General features: G+C 36.2%; 1 protein-coding gene across 1 annotated transcript in view; it reads right to left on the bottom strand.

Moving 5' to 3' along the window:
• Positions 1-6,995: 6,995 nt before the first annotated feature.
• nau (nautilus) overlaps positions 6,996-23,062 on the bottom strand; it is a 148,805-nt gene continuing 132,738 nt past the window's right edge. The window contains exons 4-5 of the mRNA XM_067770902.1: positions 21,696-21,774; positions 6,996-7,837 (exon numbers count right to left, since the gene is read on the bottom strand). Of these exons, the coding sequence (XP_067627003.1) occupies positions 7,536-7,837; positions 21,696-21,774 (381 nt within the window). The 3' untranslated portion in view covers positions 6,996-7,535. The remainder of the gene's footprint in view (positions 7,838-21,695; positions 21,775-23,062) is intronic.

Raw genomic sequence — 23,062 nt, forward strand, 5'->3', positions numbered from 1 at the left:
AATCACTAAACTGTTGAATAAATAACTCCAATATTGAATAATGGAAAAATTGCCTTTATTAAAGTACTTCACAAAAACACTTATACTTTGCTACTCGCTGGCTTAATAACCAAACTGATTGATAACTCAAATTAAACTCTACTATTGGCCACCAGGTCGCGTGCTTAATCAATAACTGATGGATAGCTCAACTCAAACTGAATTACTTCTTACTCACTTGCCCCGCTTTTATAGTTTACGCCGCATACTTCTAGGCTCTTCGATTTCCAGAACTTACTAGTTGTTTCGGCTACAAAATCGCCAGCCACAACTACGTGCACAAATTATTGCTCTCTCTTGTGACAACTCAGATAAGATATATGCATGTGTTTGTAGTTTACAGTCTCCCGCACACACATAAGCGTATATGCTGCCTTGTATGTAAACGTTGCTCGCCGGAATGTGTACATATGTGTAGACGCAATTATTGATTCGTTTATGTAGATACATAATGATTGAATTATTGATGTGAATTTACGTCACTGCTTAGCATCGGCCTGGAGATGGCAGCACTCCTCAGTTTTGCTAATATTCGTAACAGTATCTTAAGGCTTGGTTTCCTCGGAAAGCGGTGCCGCTTTATTACGCCCGCTAAAGAACGCCTGGTATACTCACCGTTTTCAGCGGCACCGCTTTGTTGGAAACTATGAACACTTACGGCAGGCGATCCACAAAATTTTATTTAACATTTTTCCTTATTTTTTTAGTTCTTCCTCTTATATTTTTAATTGCACATACAAAAATAAAACATATTCAAAAAAATTAAAATTCAAAAATATTGTTTATTTTATAAATATTTGACAATATGTTCACCGTTTTGACAATTGCGGTGGCAAAAAACGATGATGAACGAGTTTCTACCGTCATGACGGCCGTAATATTTTATGCCCTACCGCTATATTACGTTACGGTGAGCTTCACCGTCGTCTTAGTTTCCACATAATTACTTTTACATTGCAATATTTTTGACAACGTACTCTACCGCTATGTAACGGCTGCTATATAGGGGCACCGCTTTCGAGGAAACCAAGCCTATAGTCATAACGAATCCAAAACAATGAATAAAATCTACAAAAAGTTATTAAATTCACCAACTCAAATATTTTTAGGTTATGTATATGGCGAGAAACCAAAAACCAATTGGTTGGCTATGGAATGGTTATGGCGTTAGCGTTATGGTATGGCACCATTAATCGATTACATTGATTTCCATAAGGTAGGTTCGATCAGCTGTTTTATCTGGTTATGGTTTTATGGTTATAAGTCACAATTAATTTGCCCTTTGAATTGAGATTATGTTGCGAAAAGAGTGGAAGGCAATAAAAGAAGCAGTCGAATAGAGTGGAATTAAGAACAGCACGAGAGCCGAGTTGCAGTGCATCAATATGCCTTCAATCTTTGTATCAATATTCAAGATAAACGTATGTAGAGAAAATACATATCTAAATACTTGAATATACTTGAATATAAGCAGTAATTTTTAGCGATCAGCTGTTAGTTGTGCTACTTGGTAAGGTTTACAATGGTGAAAGGTCATCTTTAGTGCAGCGAATGTAAGCGGTTACCTGCCAGTACCAAAATGTTAACAACTCCCTCCCATTTTGTTGCCTACCACAGCGTTGCATACGGAGAGTTCATCACACGCATCTCAACCCAGTTGTGGCACAATCTTTCTGCTTTTTGGGGGCTGACATTTCATCTGAATATATTTTTTTTGCACTCATCAGAGAATAGGTCCCTAGTCGTTCGCAGACCATTTTTTTTTTCGATACGAGCTTAGCGGGGGACACATTTTCTTGGGATTTCTTTTTGCATATCCCATCAAATTATTTTTTCTCAAGTAACGCTTTACCGTTCAAATTCTAGTTTTCAAATTAATCTATAATTCCGAGGCAATTTCTGAAACAGTTTTAATGCCACTCAAATGAGTTAATTCTGTTATCATCCCTATTATCGCGTTCAATGTGCTTTCATGTTCGTCCAGATCCAGAACGAGAGGATAAAGTCACTGTTTCCATATATTTCGCCCAGAATCTCTTTAGGGATGTTTTAATTGCTGTATATTCCTATGCCTATCCCAACCATATTTCAGTCAATATCTTTGCTTTCACGAATACGTCTTGAAATATCACACAATGAGCTAAGAAGTTATAAATGTTCACTACAAGCACTAAAAGTTTCGTTAAGTAGCTGTTGTGACCGTAGAAACGTCATAACAAAGGAAATACATTTGTCGCCTTTTTTTGACCGTAAGTGTATATATGTTACATAAATCTTTGAAAGTGATTTCATCGTTAGAAGGAGTGGAGCTGAAAAATGATTTATTTAATTTATAAGGACCACCGTAATAGTTCATACTATATGTATAGCGTATGTTGCCTTAAGGTCGGATACAATTTGTTTGATTATGGCAAAACAACAGGATTTTAAAGATATACAGGTATTACGAAGTTTTGGCACCTAAGGAGATAAAATCTTGCTACACCATTATAATATTTTCGGAGCCAAAGCATGTTCTTTCATTCTCATTCAACACCCGAAAGCTTTTGGGCTTTATTTCTTGCACTAAGCTCATGTCAGCAACATCAACAAAAATTAAGTATACCTGTACCTGGCTCTCCTAACTCAAGCCAGGTCTCCACTTCTATGCTTTCTAATATGTATGCTGATCTACCATTCGCATAACATGACCTAGTTGGCAGAGGTTTTGTGATTTTATTCACTACACTATGTTCATATCTGCTTAAAGCTCATGAAGCTTACAATTAGGCATCCTTCGATAAAACGTCGATGGCAACACTGACAGGGCCATAAATTCAAAATGTACCCGCACATGATTTCGAGCTGAACATCAGTACGGGTATGATGAGAGACCTAAAGATCGTGATTCTTGTAGAGAGGATTTTATTTTGCTCTTGCCAAAAAAGCGTTGTGGTTAGGAGTTACACTCCTTTTTATTTCAAGGCTCACATTGCTTTTGTTTTTGATACTGGTTCCCAGATAGGCGTAGTCCCTTACTATGTGGAAATTGTGGCCGCCAACGTAGTTACCAAGGATCAAATGAGAAGCCTTTGAGTACAAGCCACAGTTTTTTCCTCTTTATTCAATTCAGGGAAAGCAGAATTTACGGCGCGTTTGTTAAATCCAATAATATCAATAACGTCAGTATATGTCAGCAATTGAAAGCTCTTATAATAAGTTGTAAGCTTGGCTAATCACCTCGAGAGGGAATTGCTTCCTCTGAAAGCTCGTTTAGCTCGGAGTAGTTCAGGTAATTTCTTCTCAATACTTACGGAGCTGGTGGGTCTCCTCATTTTCATATATAGAAGTTTAATCGAAATTGGCTCCTACTGTTAGGCCACGTTTTCAGGTTGAAGATTGTTCGCAGTGAGCAGTTGTAAGAGCCAAGATAGTAGATCGAGTCTATGTTTAGACCTCCTAGCATACCCACATCCAACATAACTATACTATGCCTGCGACCAACAACGTTCCGATAGATTCGTTCGATGAGGAAATTCCCTATTAATTTGGTATATCTTTTTATTTTTCCAATTCCCAGACGCTCGATCATAGCCTCCAAGCAGTGAAGTCTCACTCTCTCTCTCCCAGCACAAAACCAATTCTGTTCTCTTCTCATGACCACTAAGGTAGACGTTGAAGGACCTTTTTTAGTTCTACATTGCACCGTTCATCGTGCTTCCTGTATGACGCTGATCTCAGCATTTGTTTTCACGAGGACATCAATTCGCCGGGCATCTGCACTTTCTCCTGCAAGAATCCGTGATAGTCATTAAAAAGTTAGCCTTGATTGCCATCAGAAAAAAAGATCCTGTCCTTGTTGCACGATTAAAAGTTTGAGTCTAAATTGTAAATCTTTCATCGGTTTAAGCAATTTTTTCAAACTTTTTGACTTAAAATGGAAACCTCACAATTAAATTGACGTATTTTAATTTTAATCGATTTAAAATATAAACTTAATTACCCAATAAGTCTAAGTTCTGGAAACTGTTTTAAAAGAAACCCCAAAAAAAAATCTGAAAACAGAAACTTGTAGACACAGCCATTCAAACAAAACCAAGGACACTCAAAAATCTAAAATTGAAACAAACAAGAATTATAGACTTCTGGTTTTAAAACAAAACTCAAAAGTTTAAACTTACTGCTGAAAATCGGAAGATAGAAAATTTCATTTGTGAAAAGTGCAAAAAGTTATACTGATATAATTCAAATTTTATTAAACCAAATTTTGTTTGGTTATTTATGTAGAACAGAAAAGTTTGAGATTTAGCCGTGTAATTGTTTCATTGATAGAGAGTTTTCCCGTGGTGGGTCATCAGCACAGCGCATAACCTGGTAACGGATTTATGAATTTAAGTCGCCTCTTACTGTCGGCATTATTTACCCATTGAGGAGGATGTTCCATATCATCTTTTAGAAGATGTCATCCTTAAAAATGTGTGTTGTTCAGCAAACAAATTAAAACAAGTAAGGACGGGACTGTCTTCGGCTATGCCGAAGAATTCATACATTTCATGAATGGGGCTGAACAATAAACTTATCCCGTTCGTAATCTCCGAATAATCGGATGTATAAGATAAGAAATATCTAGTGAACAGATCTACATACATACCTAAACGATTTTTAAGATAAGTATAAAATAAAAAATAGGTAGGTACTTTGTGTGAGGATGCAAAGTTTCAGGTTTTTTGTGGTCTGCGTGTAAAAACTATGACTACGAATCACGTATTTCAACAATATATGACGTAAACGTAACTATTTGATGAAATATTTTGAATTTTGAAGCTTCTAGCCGTAAAAAGGGGCAAAAAAATACAGTTTATATGAGGTATATAATATATATATCACCGATCTCTATGATTTTTTCAGACAACAATATATGCTATATACGTAAGCATTTGGTGAAATTTGAAGCTTCTAGCTGTTAAAATGGGGAAGAAATTGCGCAAAGATCCTTATCTGAACAATCGGTTGTAGGAGATATATACTATATATACAACCGATCTCTATGATTTTTTCGGACAACAATATATGCTATATATGTACGTAAGCAATCGGTGAAATTTGAAGCTTATAGCTGTTAAAATGGGGTAGAAATTGCGAAAAGTTTCTTATCTGAACAATCGGTTGTATGAGATATATACTATATATACAACCGATCTCTATGATTTTTTCGGACAACAATATATGCTATATACGTAAGCAATCGGTGAAATTTGAAGCTTATAGCTGTTAAAATGAGGTAGAAATTGCGAAAAGTTTCTTATCTGAACAATCGGTTGTATGAGATGTATCCTATATATACAACCGATCTCTATGATTTTTTCAGACAACAATATATGCTATATACGTAAGCAATCGGTGAAATTTGAAGCTTATAGCTGTTAAAATGGGGTAGAAATTGCGAAAAGTTTCTTATCTGAACAATCGGTTGTATGAGATATATACTATATATACAACCGATCTCTATGATTTTTTCAGACAACAATGTATGCTATATACGTAAGCAATCGGTGAAATTTGAAGCTTATAGCTGTTAAAATGGGGTAGAAATTGCGAAAAGTTTCTTATCTGAACAATCGGTTGTATGAGATATATACTATATATATAACCGATCTCTATGATTTTTTCATACAACAATATATGCTATATACGTAAGCAATCGGTGAAATTTGAAGCTTATAGCTGTTAAAATGGGTTAGAAATTGCGAAAAGTTTCTTATCTGAACAATCGGTTGTATGAGATATATACTATATATACAACCGATCTCTATGATTTTTTCAGACAACAATATATGCTATATACGTAAGCAATCGGTGAAATTTGAAGCTTATAGCTGTTAAAATGAGGTAGAAATTGCGAAAAGTTTCTTATCTGAACAATCGGTGGTATGAGATGTATCCTATATATACAACCGATCTCTATGATTTTTTCAGACAACAATATATGCTATATACGTAAGCAATCGATGAAATTTGAAGCTTATAGCTGTTAAAATGGGGTAGAAATTGCGAAAAGTTTCTTATCTGAACAATCGGTTGTATGAGATATATACTATATATATAGCCGATCTCTATGATTTTTTCAGACAACAATATATGCTATATACGTAAGCAATCGGTGAAATTTGAAGCTTATAGATGTTAAAATGGGGTAGAAATTGCGAATAGTTTCTTATCTGAACATTCGGTTGTATGAGATATATACTATATATACAACCGATCTCTATGATTTTTTCAGACAACAATATACGTAAGCAATCGGTGAAATTTGAAGCTTATAGCTGTTAAAATGGGGTAGAAATTGCGAAAAGTTTCTTATCTGAACAATCGGTTGTTTGAGATATATACTATATATACAACCGATCTCTATGATTTTTTCAGAAAACAATATATGCTATATACGTAAGCAATCGGTGAAATTTGAGGCTTATAGCTGTTAAAATGGGGTAGAAATTGCGAACAGTTTCTTATCGGAACAATCGGTTGTATGAGATATATACTATATATACAACCGATCTCTATGATTTTTTCAGACAACAATATATGCTATATACGTAAGCAATCGGTGAAATTTGAAGCTTATAGCTGTTAAAATGGGGTAGAAATTGCGAAAAGTTTCTTATCTGAACAATCGGTTGTATGAGATATATACTATATATACAACCGATCTCTATGATTTTTTCAGACAACAATATATGCTATATACGTAAGTATTTGGTGAAATTTGAAGCTTCTAGCTGTTAAAATGGGGCTAAAATTTGCGAATATATATATATATATATACTATATATATATACTATATATACCACCATATATATACTATATATACCACCGATCTTTATGATTTTTTCAGACAACAATATATGCTATATACGTAAGCATTTGTTGAAATTTGAAGCCTCTAGCTCTTAAAATAGGGCAGTAATTACGAAAAGTTCCTTATCTGAACAATCGGTTGTGGGGGATATATACTATATATACGACCGATCTCATCAATTTTTTCAGGCAACAATATGTGCAATATACGAAAGTATATGGTGAAGTTTGAAGCTTCAATCTGTTAAATTGGGTAAGATATTACAAAAATCCTCTTGTTCTGAAAAATCGGTTGTATGGAGGATATATGCTATAGTGGTCCGATCCGGTCGGTTCCAACAAATGTATAATCGGACACCAAAATACACCCGCTCACCAAATTTTATCAAGATATCTCAAAAATTGAGGGACTAGTTTGCATACAAACAGACAGACGGACAGACGGACATGGCTAAATCAACTCAGCTCTTCAACCTGATTATTTCGGTATACTTAATGGTGGGTCTATCTATTTTCCTTTAAGGACTTACAATTTTCGGTTTCGTGACAAAATTAAAATACCATTCCATTTTCATGAAAGGTATAAAAAGCCAAAGGTGCAACTTAAAATATTACTAAAAAATTTACATTATTCTAACAATAATTATCTATTTATAATTTCATGTTGTGCATTTTTGTTTAAAAGTCGCATTTAACGATGATTGTGATGAGCTTTGAGATGCATTGGCGTCAATACTTGCTGTTGATGTTGGGGGTGTTATAACTGTTGATTTGTTGCTGGTATTGAATAAATTATTGCTACTGCCACTGCTGCTGTTATATCTTTTATGATTAGCATTGTTATTGCTGTTACTTTCCACAATCTTTGATGGCACACTTTGTGTGGTTGTTCGATTAATATTTTGTACAATCAAATTTAGACAATCCAAACTGGAACCGTTAGTCGCGGATGAATCAAATTCTGCAAAACAAACAAAAAAATTATATATATAATAGACATATCCTAATAGAGTGGTCGTAAATTAATAGAATATCTGAGGTTCGTCCTTGTTAAAAAAAATTTTAAGCTACGACCTTTCTGATAGGAAGGTTGAAATGTAAAATTTTAAAATTGTCTTGTGGACATGTAGCTTAATTTTCCAGTATCATTAAAAACCACATAGCCACATCACAGTATTTTTCTCAAAGAGCAAGGAAAGAAGACTACTTTGGTCTACTCCAGCTTGTATATTTGAACAATTCTTCTGAAGAATTTTGTTTACTTGTTTTACACTGTACGGAAGGCCTTATCAAAAAACCAGTGTATTGGGCTTACTAATTTCTTGCATTTTTGCAACGTGTCATAAACAATCATAGATTCGGTATGAGCAAGCATACAAGTATGTACTCTATGGAATAATAAATATATGCGCAGAAAGCGGTTAGAAAAAGTTGCACAACAACAAAAGCGCGGCGTTGGTCGAATGTGTTTCTCAACAGTCCCATCATAGCAGGATTGCAAATTAAAATTCCACTCCCTGGAGAAAGGGCTTTGAAAACATTTTTACAAGGCATAATCGAAGTAGACGCCGCGTTATAGAAGTGACAATTAAGAAGATCGCCCCTTGTCCTAATTTTGCGTGAAACAGGTCAATAGAAAGAAGTAGTCCAGTTTTATGCCCACACCAAATATTTTTTATACTCAGTTGAGCAGAGCTCACAGAGTATATTAACTTTGATTGGATAACGGTTGGTTGTAAAGGTATAAAGGAATCGAGATAGATATAGACTTCCATATATCAAAATCATCAGTATCGAAAAAAAATTTGATTGACCCATGTCCGTCCGTCCGTCCGTCTGTCCGTTAACACGATAACTTGAGTAAATTTTGAGGTATCTTGATGAAATTTGTTATGTCGATTCCTGGGCACTCATCTCAGATCGCTATTTAAAATGAACGATATCGGACTATAACCACGCCCACTTTTTCGATATCGAAAATTTCGAAAAACAGAAAAAATGCGATAATTCATTGCCAAAGGTGGTTAAAGCGATGAAACTTGGTAGATGGGTTGACGTTATGACGCAGAATAGAAAATTAGTAAGAGTTTGGACAACGGGCGTGGCACCGCCCACTTTTACAAGAAGGTAATTTAAAAGTTTTGCAAGCTGTAATTTGGCAGTCGTTGAAGATATCATGATGAAATTTGGCAGGAGCGTTACCACTATTACTATATATGTGCTAAATAAAAATTAACAAAATTGGATGAAGAACACGCCCACTTTTTAAAAAAAATTTTTTTTTAATTAAAATTTTAACAAAAAATTTAATATCTTTACTGTATATAAGTAAATTAAGTCAAAATTCAACTCCAGTAATGATATGATGCACAAAATACAAAAATAAAAGAAAATTTCAAAACGGGCGTGGCTCCGCCCATTTTCATTTAGTTTGTCTAGAATACTTTTAATGCCATAAGTCGAACAAAAATTTACCAATCCTTCTCAAATTTGGTACGGACATAGATTCTATGACGGTAACTGTTCTATGTGAAAATGGGCGACATCGGTGGAAGCCACGCCCAGTTTTTATACACAGTCCACCGCTCGGCCGTTAACAAAATAACTTGAGCAAAAACCGATATATCTTTACTAAACTTAGTCCACGTACTTATCTAAACTCACTTTATCTTGGTATAAAAAATGGCCGAAATCCGACCATAACCACGCCCACTTTATCGATATCGAAAATTACGAAAAATGAAAAAAATGCCATAATTCTATACCAAATAAGAAAAAAGGGACGAAACATGGTAATTCGATTGGTTTATTGACGCAAAATATAACTATGGAAAAAAACTTTGTAAAATGGGTGTGACACCTACCATATTAAGTAGAAGAAAATGAAAAAAATCTACAAGGCGAAATCAACAGCCCTTGGAATATTGGCAGGAATACTGTTAGTGGTATTGCATATATAAATAAATTAACAGTACCCGACAGATGATTTTCTGGATCACCTGGTCCACATTTTGGTCGATATCGCCAGAACGCCTTCACATATACATCTAAGGGCCACTCGCTTTTAAAACCATCATTAATACCTTTAATTTGATATACATATCGTACAAACACATTCTAGAGTCACCCCTGGCCCACCATAATGGCGATATCTCGAAAAGGCGTCCACCTATAGACCTAATGCCCACTCCCTCTTAAAATGCTCAGTAACACCTTTCGTTTGATACCCATATCGTACAAACATTCTAGAGTCACCCCTGGCCCACCCTAATGGCGATATCTCGAAAAGACGTCCACCTATAGACCTAATGTCCACTCCCTCTTAAAATGCTCAGTAACACCTTTCGTTTGATACCCATATCGTACAAACATTCTAGAGTCACCCCTGGCCCACCCTAATGGCGATATCTCGAAAAGGCGTCCACCTATAGACCTAATGCCCACTCCCTCTTAAAATGCTCAGTAACTCCTTTCGTTTGATACCCATATCGTACAAACATTCTAGAGTCACCCCTGGCCCACCCTAATGGCGATATCTCGAAAAGGCGTCCACCTATAGACCTAATGCCCACTCCCTCTTAAAATGCTCAGTAACACCTTTCGTTTGATACTCATATCGTACAAACATTTTAGAGTCACCCTTGGCACACCTTTATGGCGATATCTCGAACAGGCGTCCACCTAGAGAACTAAGGATTACTCCCTTTTAAAATACTCATTACCACCTTTAATTTGATACCCATATCGTACAAACACATTCTAGAGTCACCCTGGCCCACCCTAATGGCGATATCTCGAAAAGGCGTCCACCTATAGACCTAATGCCCACTCCCTCTTAAAATGCTCAGTAACACCTTTCGTTTGATACCCATATCGTATAAGCACATTCTAGAGTCACCCCTGGCCCACCCTAATGACGATATCTCGAAAAGGCGTCCACCTATAGACCTCATACCCACTCCCTCTTAAAATGCTCAGTAACACCTTTCGTTTGATACCCATATCGTACAAACATTCTAGAGTCACCCCTTGGTCCACCTTTATGGCGATATCTCGAAAAGGCGTCCACCTATAGAACTAAGGATTACTCCCTTTTAAAATACTCATTACCATCTTTCATTTGATACCCATATCATACAAACACATTCTAGAGTCACCCCTGGCCCACCCTAATGGCCCACCCTAGACCTAATGCCCACTCCCTCTTAAAATGCTCAGTAACACTTTTCGTTTGATACCCATATCGTACAAACATTCTAGAGTCACCCCTGGCCCACCTTAATGGCGATATCTCGAAAAGGCGTCCACCTATGGAACTAAGGATCACTTCTTTTCAAAATACTCATTAACAGCTTTCATTTGATGCCCATATCGTACAAACATATACTAAAGTCACCCCTGGTCCACCTTTATGGCGATTTCACGAAAAGGCGTTTACCTATAGAACTAAAGTACATTCCCTTTTAAAATACTCATTACCACCTTTCATTTGATACCCATATCGTACAAACACATTCTAGAGTCACCCCTGGTCCACCTTAATGGCGATATCTCGAAAAGGCGTCCACCGATAGACCTAAGGCCCACTCCCTCTTAAAATGCTCAGTAACACCTTTCATTTGATACCCATATAGTACAAACAAATTCTAGAGTCACCCCTGGTCCCCTTTATGGCTATATCCCTAAATGGCGTCCACCTATAGAACTATGGCCCACTCCCTCATAAAATACTCTTTAATACCTTTCATTTGATACACATGTCATACAAACACATACCAGGGTTACCCTAGGTTCTTTTTACAACATGGTGATTTTCCATTACTTTGTATCCACAGCTCTCAACTGAGTATGTAATGTTCGGTTACACCCGAACTTAGCCTTCCTTACTTGTTATATCTCTGAAACTGACTTCGTGACAAAGCAAAATGATAGCTCTTGCAAGTTGTTTTCTTTGTTCTTAAGAAAAATCCGGTCCTATGGTCCTATACAGTGTGCATCCCCATATAAGCTTTTGTTAACGTCTCCTGATTTCGCTGAAATTTTATAAAATGTATCATTTATCCCCAATACATTTCGCCTTTTTTGGCGAAAATTGTGAAAAGTGAAGTTTGTGAACATGTACATTGGAAAGATTATACAAGAAGACCCGGCAGACGTTGTTCTGCCCTAAAGCTTTTTCCGTCTGACTCTGCCCTCCCCCCTCTTCACTTTTTCCTAATCCTTTTACTCACTCCTCCCTCCGTCTTTTTCGCTTCATCTATCTCCACCTTCGTCTCTTTCTATTTCTTTCTCAATCTCCTTTTCTCTTCTCTCAATTTCTTCTGCATTCCTTATTGCCTGTCCCAGAGGGTGGTATGCATTTTATTCTAGTCCCATTCCCAGTCCCACTCCGAGTCTCAGTCCCAGCCATTGTCCTAATCCCAGTCCCAGTCCGCCTCTGGATAATATATTACTCTGTACTAAAGCACTCAACTTTCATTTGATATCCATATTGTATAAACACTGTCTAGGCATTCACTGGCCACGTTTTGGCCTCTATCTCGAGACCCTAGTCACCCAGGGGTATGAAAATTACCCTCTACTAAAGCACTCATCAACAGCTTTCATTTGTTATCCATATTTTATAAACACATTTTAAAGGGTACTCGCGCCCACGTTTCGGCCTATACCTCGAGACCCTGTACGTCGGTCGCAACCAAACCTATATAGTAACCACCGCGTGAGGTCTACGCAAGTTGTGTGAAAGTTTGAACAAAATCGACCGACGCATTTCCTCAAACACCGGCGACCAACTAACACACATTTTAGCCTTCCTTTTTTATACTCAGTTGAGCAGAGCTCACAGAGTATATTAAGTTTGATTGGATAACGGTTGGTTGTACATATATAAAGGAATCGAGATAGATATAGACTTCCATATATCAAAATAATCAGGATCGAAAAAAATTTGATTGAGCCATGTCCGTCCGTTAACACGATAACTTGAGTACATTTTGAGGTATCTTGATGAAATTTGGTATGTAGGTTCCTGAGCACTCATCTCAGATCGCTATTTAAAATGAACGATATCGGACTATAACCACGCCCACTTTTTCGATATCGAAAATTTCGAAAAACCGAAAAAGTGCGATAATTCATTACAAAAGACAGACAAAGCGACGAAACTTGGTAGATGAGTTGAACTTATGACGCAGAATAGAAAATTAGTAAAATTTTGGACAATGCGCGTGGCACCGCCCACTTTTAAAAGAAGGTAATTTAAAACTTTTGCAAGTTGTAATTTGGCAGTCGTTGAAGATATCATGATGAAATTTGGCAGGAACATTACCCCTATTACTATATGTACGCTTAATAAAAATTAGCAAAATCGGAGAAGGACCACGCCCACTTTTAAAAAAAAAATTTTTTTAAAGTAAAATTTTAACAAAAAATTTAATATCTTTACAGTATATAAGTATATTATGTCAACATTCAACTCCAGTAATGATGTGGTGCAACAAAATACAAAAATAAAAGAAAATTTCAAAATGGGCGTGGCTCCGCCCTTTTTCTTTTAATTTGTCTAGGATAATTTTAACGCCATAAGTTGAACAAAAATTAACCAATCCTTTTGAAATTTGGTAGGGGCATAGATTTTATGACGTTAACTGTTTTTTGTGAAAATGGGCGGAATCGGTTGATGCCACGCCCAGTTTTTATACACAGTCGTCCGTCTGTCCTTCCGCATGGCCGTTAACACGATAAATTGAGCAAAAATCGACATATCTTTAATGAACTTAGTTCACGTGCTTACTTGAACTCACTTTATCTTGGTATAAAAAATGAACGAAATCCGACTATGACCACGCCCACTTTTTCAATATCGAAAATTACGAAAAATGAAAAATATACCATAATTCTATACCAAATACGAAAAAAGGGATGAAACATGGTAAGGTAATTGGATTGTTTTATTGACGCGAAATATTACTTTAGAAAAAACTTTATAAAATGGTTGTGACACCTACCATATTAAGTAGAAGAAAATGAAAAAGTTCTTAAAATCTTGGCAGGTATTACATATATAAATAAATTAGCGGTATCCAACAGATAATGTTCTGGGTCACCCTGGTCCACATTATGGTCGATATCTGGAAAACGCCTTCACATATACAACTACCACCACTCCCCTTTAAAACTCTCATTAATACCTTTAATTTGATACCCATATCGTACAAACTCATTCTAGAGTCACCCCTGGTCCACCTTTATGGCGATATCTCGAAAAGGCGTCCACCTATAGAACTAAGCCCCACGCCCTTTTAAAATACTCATTAACACCTTTCTTTTGATACCCATATTGTACAAACAAATTCTAGGGTCACCCCTGGTCCACCTTTATGGCGATATCTCTAAACGGCGTCCACCTATGGAACTAAGGATTACTCCCTTTGAAAATACTCATTAACACCTTTCATTCGATACCCATATCGTACAAACGCATTCTAGAGTCACCCCTGGTTCACCTTTATGGCGATATCTCGAAAAGGCGACCACCTATACAACAACCACCACTCCCTTTTAAAACCCTCATTAATACCTTTAATTTGATACCCATATCGTACAAACACATTCTAGTGTCACCCCTGGTCCACTTTTATGGCGATATTTCGAAACGGCATCCACCTATAGAACTAAGGCCCACTCCCTTTTAAAATACTCATTAACACCATTCGTTTGATGCCCATATTGTACAAACAAATTATAGGGTCACCCCTGGTCCACCTTTATGGCGATATCTCGAAACGGCGTCCACCTATGGAACTAAGATTACTCCCTTTTAAAATACTCATTAACACCTTTCATTTGATACCCATATCGTACAAACGCATTCTAGAGTCACCCCTGGTCCACCTTTATGGCGATATCTCGAAAATGCGACCACCTATACAACAACCACCACTCCCTTTTAAAACCCTCATTAATACCTTTCTTTTGATACCCATATCGTACAAACACATTCTAGTGTCACCCCTGGTCCACTTTTATGGGGATATTTCGAAACGGCGTCCACCTATAGAACTAAGGCCCACTCCCTTTTAAAATACTCATTAACACCTTTCGTTTGATGCCCATATTGTACAAACAAATTCTAGGGTCACCCCTGGTCCACCTTTAAGGCGATATCTCGAAACGGCGTCCACCTATGGAACTAAGGATTACTCCCTTTTAAAATACTCATTAAAACCTTTCTTCTGATACCCATATCGTACAAACACATTCTACTGTCACCCCTGGTCCACTTTTATGGCGATATTTCGAAACGGCGTCCACCTATAGAACTAAGGCCCACTCCCTTTTAAAATACTCATTAACACCTTTCGTTTGATGCCCATATTGTACAAACAAATTCTAGGGTCACCCCTGGTCCACCTTTATGGCGATATCTCGAAACGGCGTCCACCTATGGAACTAAGGATTACTCCCTTTTAAAATACTCATTAACACCTTTCTTTTGATACCCATATCGTACAAACACATTCTAGTGTCACCCCTGGTCCACTTTTATGGCGATATTTCGAAACGGCGTCCACCTATAGAACTAAGGCCCACTCCCTTTTAAAATACTCATTAACACCTTTCGTTTGATGCCCATATTGTACAAACAAATTCTAGGGTCACCCCTGGTCCACCTTTATGGCGATATCTCTAAACGGCGTCCACCTATGGAACTAAGATTACTCCCTTTAAAAATACTCATTAACACCTTTCATTTGATACCCATATCGTACAAACGCATTCTAGAGTCACCCCTGGTCCACCTTTATGGCGATATCTCGAAAATGCGACCACCTATACAACAACCACCACTCCCTTTTAAAACCCTCATTAATACCTTTAATTTGATACCCATATCGTACAAACACATTCTAGAGTCACCCCTGGTCCACCTTTGTGGCGATATTTCGAAACGGCGTCCACCTATAGAACTAAGGCCCACTCCCTTTTAAAATACTCATTAACACCTTTCTTTTGATGCCCATATTGTACTAACAAATTCTAGGGTCACCCCTGGTCCACCTTTATGGCGATATCTCGAAACGGCGTCCACCTATGGAACTAAGGATTACTCCCTTTTAAAATACTCATTAGCACCTTTCTTTTGATACCCATATTGTACAAACAAATTCTAGGGTCACCCCTGGTCCACCTTTATGGCGATATCTCTAAACGGCGTCCACCTATGGAACTAAGGATTACTCCCTTTGAAAATACTCATTAACACCTTTCATTCGATACCCATATCGTACAAACGCATTCTAGAGTCACCCCTGGTCCACCTTTATGGCGATATCTCGAAAAGGTGACCGACCACCTATACAACAACCACCACTCCCTTTTAAAACCCTCATTAATACCTTTAATTTGATACCCATATCGTACAAACACATTCTAGTGTCACCCCTGTTCCACTTTTATGGCGATATTTCGAAACGGCGTCCACCTATAGAACTTAGGCCCACTCCCTTTTAAAATTATCATTAACACCTTTCATTCGATACCCATATCGTACAAACGCATTCTAGAGTCAACCCTGATCCACCTTTATGGCTATATCCCTAAATGGCGTCCACCTATAGAACTATTGCCCACTCCCTCATAAAATACTCTTTTAATGCCTTTCATTTGATACGCATGTCATACAAACACATTCCAGGGTTTCCCTCGGTTCATTTTCCTACATTGTTATTTTCCCTCATGTTGTCACCATAGCTCTCAACTGAGTATGTAATGTTCGGTTGCACCCGAACTTAACCTTCCTTACTTGTTATATATAGATTTTTATCTTTCACACTTCACTAAAATAGCGGTGTTTTTTAACACGCGTATATCCGTTTACGCTTAAACTTTATATGGATTGCTAAGCGACAAACTTTAAATACACCTCTGAAATTGCTGGGCATAAATTTTGTCCTACTAAATTTCAATACTCAGATGTAACTAAAATATATGTCTTTGTTTCACCCTCTACACTAATTCTATGTATTCTATGTGTGTCCACTGATTCAGCTATATGTTATACCCTATGGCCATCAGAGCGTTGTGTCTCCGCTTTTCGGTACACCCTGTTGCTGTAGCTAGTTGTTTAACCACAGCCGCTAGATGGGTCTCCTAAGCATTATCTAAGCGAGGATAGGCGTTTTTTTCACGCGCAAACGAAACGTATACGGTGTAAAAAAAAACACGGCTAATATTAAAACGAAATGCAGATTTTCGTTGCTTTTGATATTCGGCTTAAAAATTGCGCATGGAACAACTAAAGACTCTCCTGAATTAAAAAAATGGTCATAGTAGCACTAAATCGCGGGCTACTCCCCCTGCCCCCCCCCTTTTTTTCGATTTTTCGAAATTTTCGATATCGAAAAAGTGTCTTCGAACAACAAACTTTTCCCCCCTAGAAGGTAAAATTCAGAATGTAATCAGACGACTGAAAAAACATTAAATTTTTCTCAAAATTCAAAAACGTTTATTTTTTTGGAAGGAATTATGTATAAAGAAAAAGTAATACAATCTAAAATTTTGAATTATGTGTATGTCCTGCTTACAATGTGTCCCCACATGACACCAACCATTTCTTCAATTGTAATGTGGAACCCACGCCTCTAACACCCCTCTCATTATGGTAAACACCTGTTGAAACAGCAAGTTTCCGTGGACTCCCGTTAGAGGACATTGATGACAATTGTGATTGGTCGTACCTATTGGATGGGGCGAAGCACTGCTACAAGAACAACAAAACTAAATAGCTCAGTCGGAAGCAATAGCAGGGCAGACTTTATTCAAATATTTGCAATATAATGAATACAAATTAATTGTTTTTTTCTTTAATTATTTTAATGTTTTTTAGACTAATAAACGCAAATGCTATTTCTAAGGGAAAATGAATAAGGAAATTATATTTGACAATGCGACAATTTTTAAACCCGACGGAGCAGTTTTGTTATTTTTCAATGAAATTGGACATAAAAAAATCTAGCTTGAGCTTTTCTGTGAAACAATTTTTACAAAAAACTTTAGAACAATATATATTCAACAAAGCAACAGTTAACTTGACAGATAGATCTCTCTTTTCTGCAGGAGTTCTTGCGTCAATTGTAAAAAAATGTAACCCGCTGAATGAATTTTGTTTTTCTTCATCGCACTCATTAATGGAGAACGGCAAGAGCCGATAACCTTTGGCGAGTCGCGGGATGTTGAGCTTTCAAGGCTTTAATGACAAGAATGCTGGCATTCTGTTGCAGTTGTCCACTATTCTGGTGGTAGGATCAGTAATCAGGGCAAACTATTTCCAGTTGTTGTACATGCCTGAAAGATTAAGGGGTGTATTAGATACTTCTGGTACTAGCCCCATTGCATCGGCAATTATACTTTTTTTTTGGCCCCTGGAACCTTTAGGTCAATGGATTTTAGTCATCTCCTACGACCGGGGTATCATCAAGCCGTCTATCTTATCCGCTAACCCTTAAACCGAAATATAAGTCAATTTGCTTTCGAACCGAGTTAGGCTATTCGTACTTGCCGCTTATCACATGCGAAAGTCCCTAAAAGGGTTAATACACTTGTTCAAAAAATTTTATGTAAGAACTCCTAAAAAAACAAAATGTTTTAGTCGTCAATTATTCATACTTTGTTTGATTTGCCTTACTTTTAAGTTGCCATTGATAAAACGTCAAAATTATGTCGTGACAAAATATAACTTGTCAATTCTACGAAACAGACCCCTGATGTAGCGCTTATTCAATACTTCCCTAAAAATTTTGAAAATTTGAAAAATTATAGTCACTTTTAAGTAGAGTGAGTTTTTTAAATTTTCGTATATTGGGAATACTTTCAATTTCCCAATAAGCTTATTTAGTCTACGGCTCTGGACTTTTTTAAATTTTGTCGCTCTGTGTGAACAAGGAAATTAAATTTGATAAAAAAGCCATCCATTGGCAAATTTGATTTTGACAGAAACCGGTCTCGACATTGTGCAATCTACAGTGTCACTTTCGTTCTCCAAACTAAATTTAAGAACTTTGGACGTGGAAATTGGTGGGATTTTCACGAATATGTCATTCAATTTTTTTTTTTTTTTTTTTTGAAAAGCGACGAACATCGGTAATATACGAACGGCTATCATAAAAATGATATTTATATTAAGAGTAAGCGTAAAACTTATATTATATTTTTAAAACTGTGGTAAAAATGGTACTGAAAATGGTATGAAACATATGTACATATATGGGGTATGTACATAAGTTTCATAAGAAAGTTATAGAGGGTGTCAAAATGTTCCATTTTTAGGAATGTATTTATAAGTTTAAATTTTATTCACTCTTAACATGAATACCTTTCTTTCTACCCGGTCGTTCATATAAGAGATATATCCCATAGAACCGGTTGTTCAGCTAAGATTTACATATATTTTCTCCAGTTTAATTCAATAAGATGTTAACGAATATATCATGAAAGATTTTCTGACAAAATGTTCGAAAATCGACGGTAAATATAAATGATATGGAATTCTGAGACGATTTGCAAAAGATTGTTTAAATAGAACATTTTTGTAACGACAACTGTTAGAAGGTGATCTCAGCATGACATGGAATTGGTTGAAATGGTGGGTAATATAATATACGAGCATGTCGAGCACAACGACTGTTGAGTGGTGAAATTCACTAACTTTTAACGATGCGACTTTTCGAAATTTTAACTAACGATAACAATTGTGCTATTCATTATCTCAGTTTTAACATAACTAACTAAGTAAACGCTATTATTGATGATTAACGCTGACTATAGTTTAACCAATATCGATAAAAAAAATGGTAACTGAATATCGACATCGTCATAGTTATCGATTCGAGAATAAAGATATGGCGAACATCGTTGAGAAAGTTAGTGAATTCAACTACAGGAATTATAAATCACGTTGTTGTTGTTGTTGTAGCGATAAGAACACTCCCAAAGGCCTTGGGGAGTGTAATCGATGTTTATATGTAGTCCTTTACCGGATGCAGATCCGGTACGTTCAGTACAAGCCCGACTATATCGGGAACGATTTGGTATGACCACATGCAACCAAACCGGTTTAATTTCAATTAGCATTAGCAATCCATTAATTAGATGCCTATTTTAATGGCCAATGATTATTTCAATTGTTTTCCGAAAAAAGCAATTACTAATTGATTACCATTAGAAAAAAATCAAAAAAAAAAATCATGATTTTTTTCCGATTATTGAAAAAAATCAAAAATAATCAAAATGATTACTTTTGATTATTTTAGATATTTTCGATTATAAGTTGTCATTTATCATCATGATCAGTTGTCTAACCAGAAGTTGTTATATCCCAGATAAACTTATTAACATATGTCCATGCACATTAGGTTGGAACTTGTTTTTTAATTTCTTATAATTACATCTAGAATCTATAAAATTACTTAAAATACTTATCTTGACCTCAGTATTAATAATCCGAAGGCGGAAAACAAAAATTTTGAGTCGTTCAAAATATATCAACGAAGAAAAATACTTATTTATGATAAAGCTCTCTAAATGGGACGAAGAACACTCACATAGTGGCGATGATATGAAACCAATATTACTAAAATAATGCGAACAATATGATAAACTTTGATTACAAAACAATCAATACATAGCCATAACTTAATCCAAAATAGCGGATATATTAATTTTAGATACAAAACAAAATTGGCTTAAGGATGAAACCATTATTATTTTATATAATGAATTTAATAATGCCCATGTGTGTATACTTACCGGAGAATATGTTTAGACCAATGCCCATATACCATACGCCCTATATGTTGCATGTATATATTCGCCTCGATAAGCGCTTACGATTTACTATTGCATTCTAAAATGTACTTGTATGCATGCAACACAAGAGAATTTTTTTTTCTACAAAGCGGAAAAATAATAAAAAAAATTCAAAAAAAATTTAAAAAATAAAAAAAATAATCAAAAATAATAATTACTTTTGATTTTTTTGATTATTTCTGATATTTTTTAATTTTTTTCAATAATCGGAAAAAATCAAGATTTTTTTAATCAATTGCAAGTAATCATTAAAAGGCGTTTAAAGAAAATAATCAATGAAACGGCTAATCATTACCATTAGTAATCATTATTTAACGCGTCTGCATGCAACCATCTAGGCCATCCCGAACTTCTAGGGGCTAGATCAATCAGGTGTTCGGGGTCACCAGAGCCTCGGCTGTTAATGAAACAGGATTCGCCACGGGTAGGAGAGGTTGACAATTTGATTGAAGAAGCTACATATTGCGCTGAGACGGTTGCGCTACACAACCCCTTCACGAGAAAGAAGATAATCACGTTATATGTAACTAGGTCTAACTTTTAACGATGCGACTTGTAGAAATTTTAACTACCGGTTCTCGCTAACTTAATTTAAATGAAAGGAAAGCGTCTTCATAACTAATCCCGTTGGTAAAATTAAAATATTCTTCAATTATTTGTCTTCGTTAGCTGATCAAAAATTAACGAATATCGAAAAAAATGTTTTATTGGAAATCGATATCTTTATATTTATCGATTCGTTATATAGCAATGGCGGCGCATATTGTTAGAAAAGTTAGAGAATTCCAGTATAGAGTATCATCCATCAACTGGTGCTTAACCGACTTTGGCCATTTCGGAACAAGTTAACGCCAGCTATCCGGATAACTGATGCAATAAGATTATAGTTCAGTTATATTCATGAAAGATAGCCCCCCTTCGTCCCTACTTCTTTTTTAAAATTTTCATAATACCTGTAAAAACCGCAAATTTGTCCACATCATTATTGAAAAAATTTAACTTCTGTCGCAAATACGCACCTGAAAATGAGTTCTGCAAATAGAAGAAAATTAAAGCAAATTAAAATAACTTTTTAACAAAATTCAACTAAGTACATAATTAAAATTATTTTACATTCAGTCAACTCGAAACTATTTTTTTTTTTCAGCTAGAATATCCTCAATCTTAGTTCTAAATTAACGGAAGGGGTCGGGTCTACTGTGTACTGTGTCGATCCAGAAATAAGTAGATCCTAGCCTTATAGCCGTAAAGAATCACGGGAAATTCCGGAAGGAGCCGCTTAAGTTGCAGTCGCGTCAATACATATATTGATAGTCAGGCGGCGATTAAGGCAATAACCTCAAACAGTATTTCTTGGCTCTGGCCGCATCATACATCCATGCTGGATTCCAGGTCATAAAGGGATAGAAAGTAAAGAAAAGGCTGATGAGTTGGCAAAGCAGTGTGCAGCACTCACAGAATCGACAGTAGATGTCCCAATCCATTTGGGAGAAATTAAAAGTATACAGCATTAGCATATGATTCATCAAGCAAAACAGGCGTGGACAGAAGAGAGAAGACTTAACACTCACGATGGATATACTAACTGGACACTGCCTTGTAGCGTTACGTGCCAATAAGTTAAACCTCGTTAGTAACAGCAGATGTAGGAAGTGCGAGCTGGAGGGAGAAACGGCTGAGCACATTCTGTGTTCGTGTGCTGCGCTGACCAAGTCAAGGCTCCCGCTATTAGGGGCGGCAAAGTTGCCAGATCTCGAGACAGCAATTAAGCTTGGTCCTAAAAAACTTCTACTTTTGCCAAGAGGTCGAAGTTATTATATAACATAAGTTCTGGTACCTGATTGGGGTTCTTCCGTTTGGTCGTCCAACAAATTTTGTTAACACTATGGACACATTTAGTCGATGTGAGGTCTTTATTGACCAGAAAACCTCTATATTAGCCTTCCTCAGTCTTGAAACATTTTGAGTTTAGAAGTAGGCTAATTGTAATATTATGAGTCTTAAATAAATTAAATAAGACTACATATGAATGTATCTACATTCACGATATTGCTAAAGAAGAATTGTAATATGCAGAATAATAAATTTTCAAGATATGCGCGCGTTTAATGTCAGCCAAGTGACGCAGAAACAAACAAAACCCAAAAAAATGTGTGGATATGCGTCTGATTGCATTATTTGTTTGTATTTTGTGCGCAACGAGTCAAAATGCAAAATGACAACGTCAAAGTTTTCAGCCAACTATTTTGTTGTAATTAAAAAACATGGCCTAATGATGGGATTAGCAACATTGTATACAAATTGTTGCCATTGTTTGAAT

This window comes from Eurosta solidaginis, chromosome 1 (genome assembly GCF_040869045.1).
Source record: "Eurosta solidaginis isolate ZX-2024a chromosome 1, ASM4086904v1, whole genome shotgun sequence".
Taxonomy (NCBI): domain Eukaryota; kingdom Metazoa; phylum Arthropoda; class Insecta; order Diptera; family Tephritidae; genus Eurosta; species Eurosta solidaginis.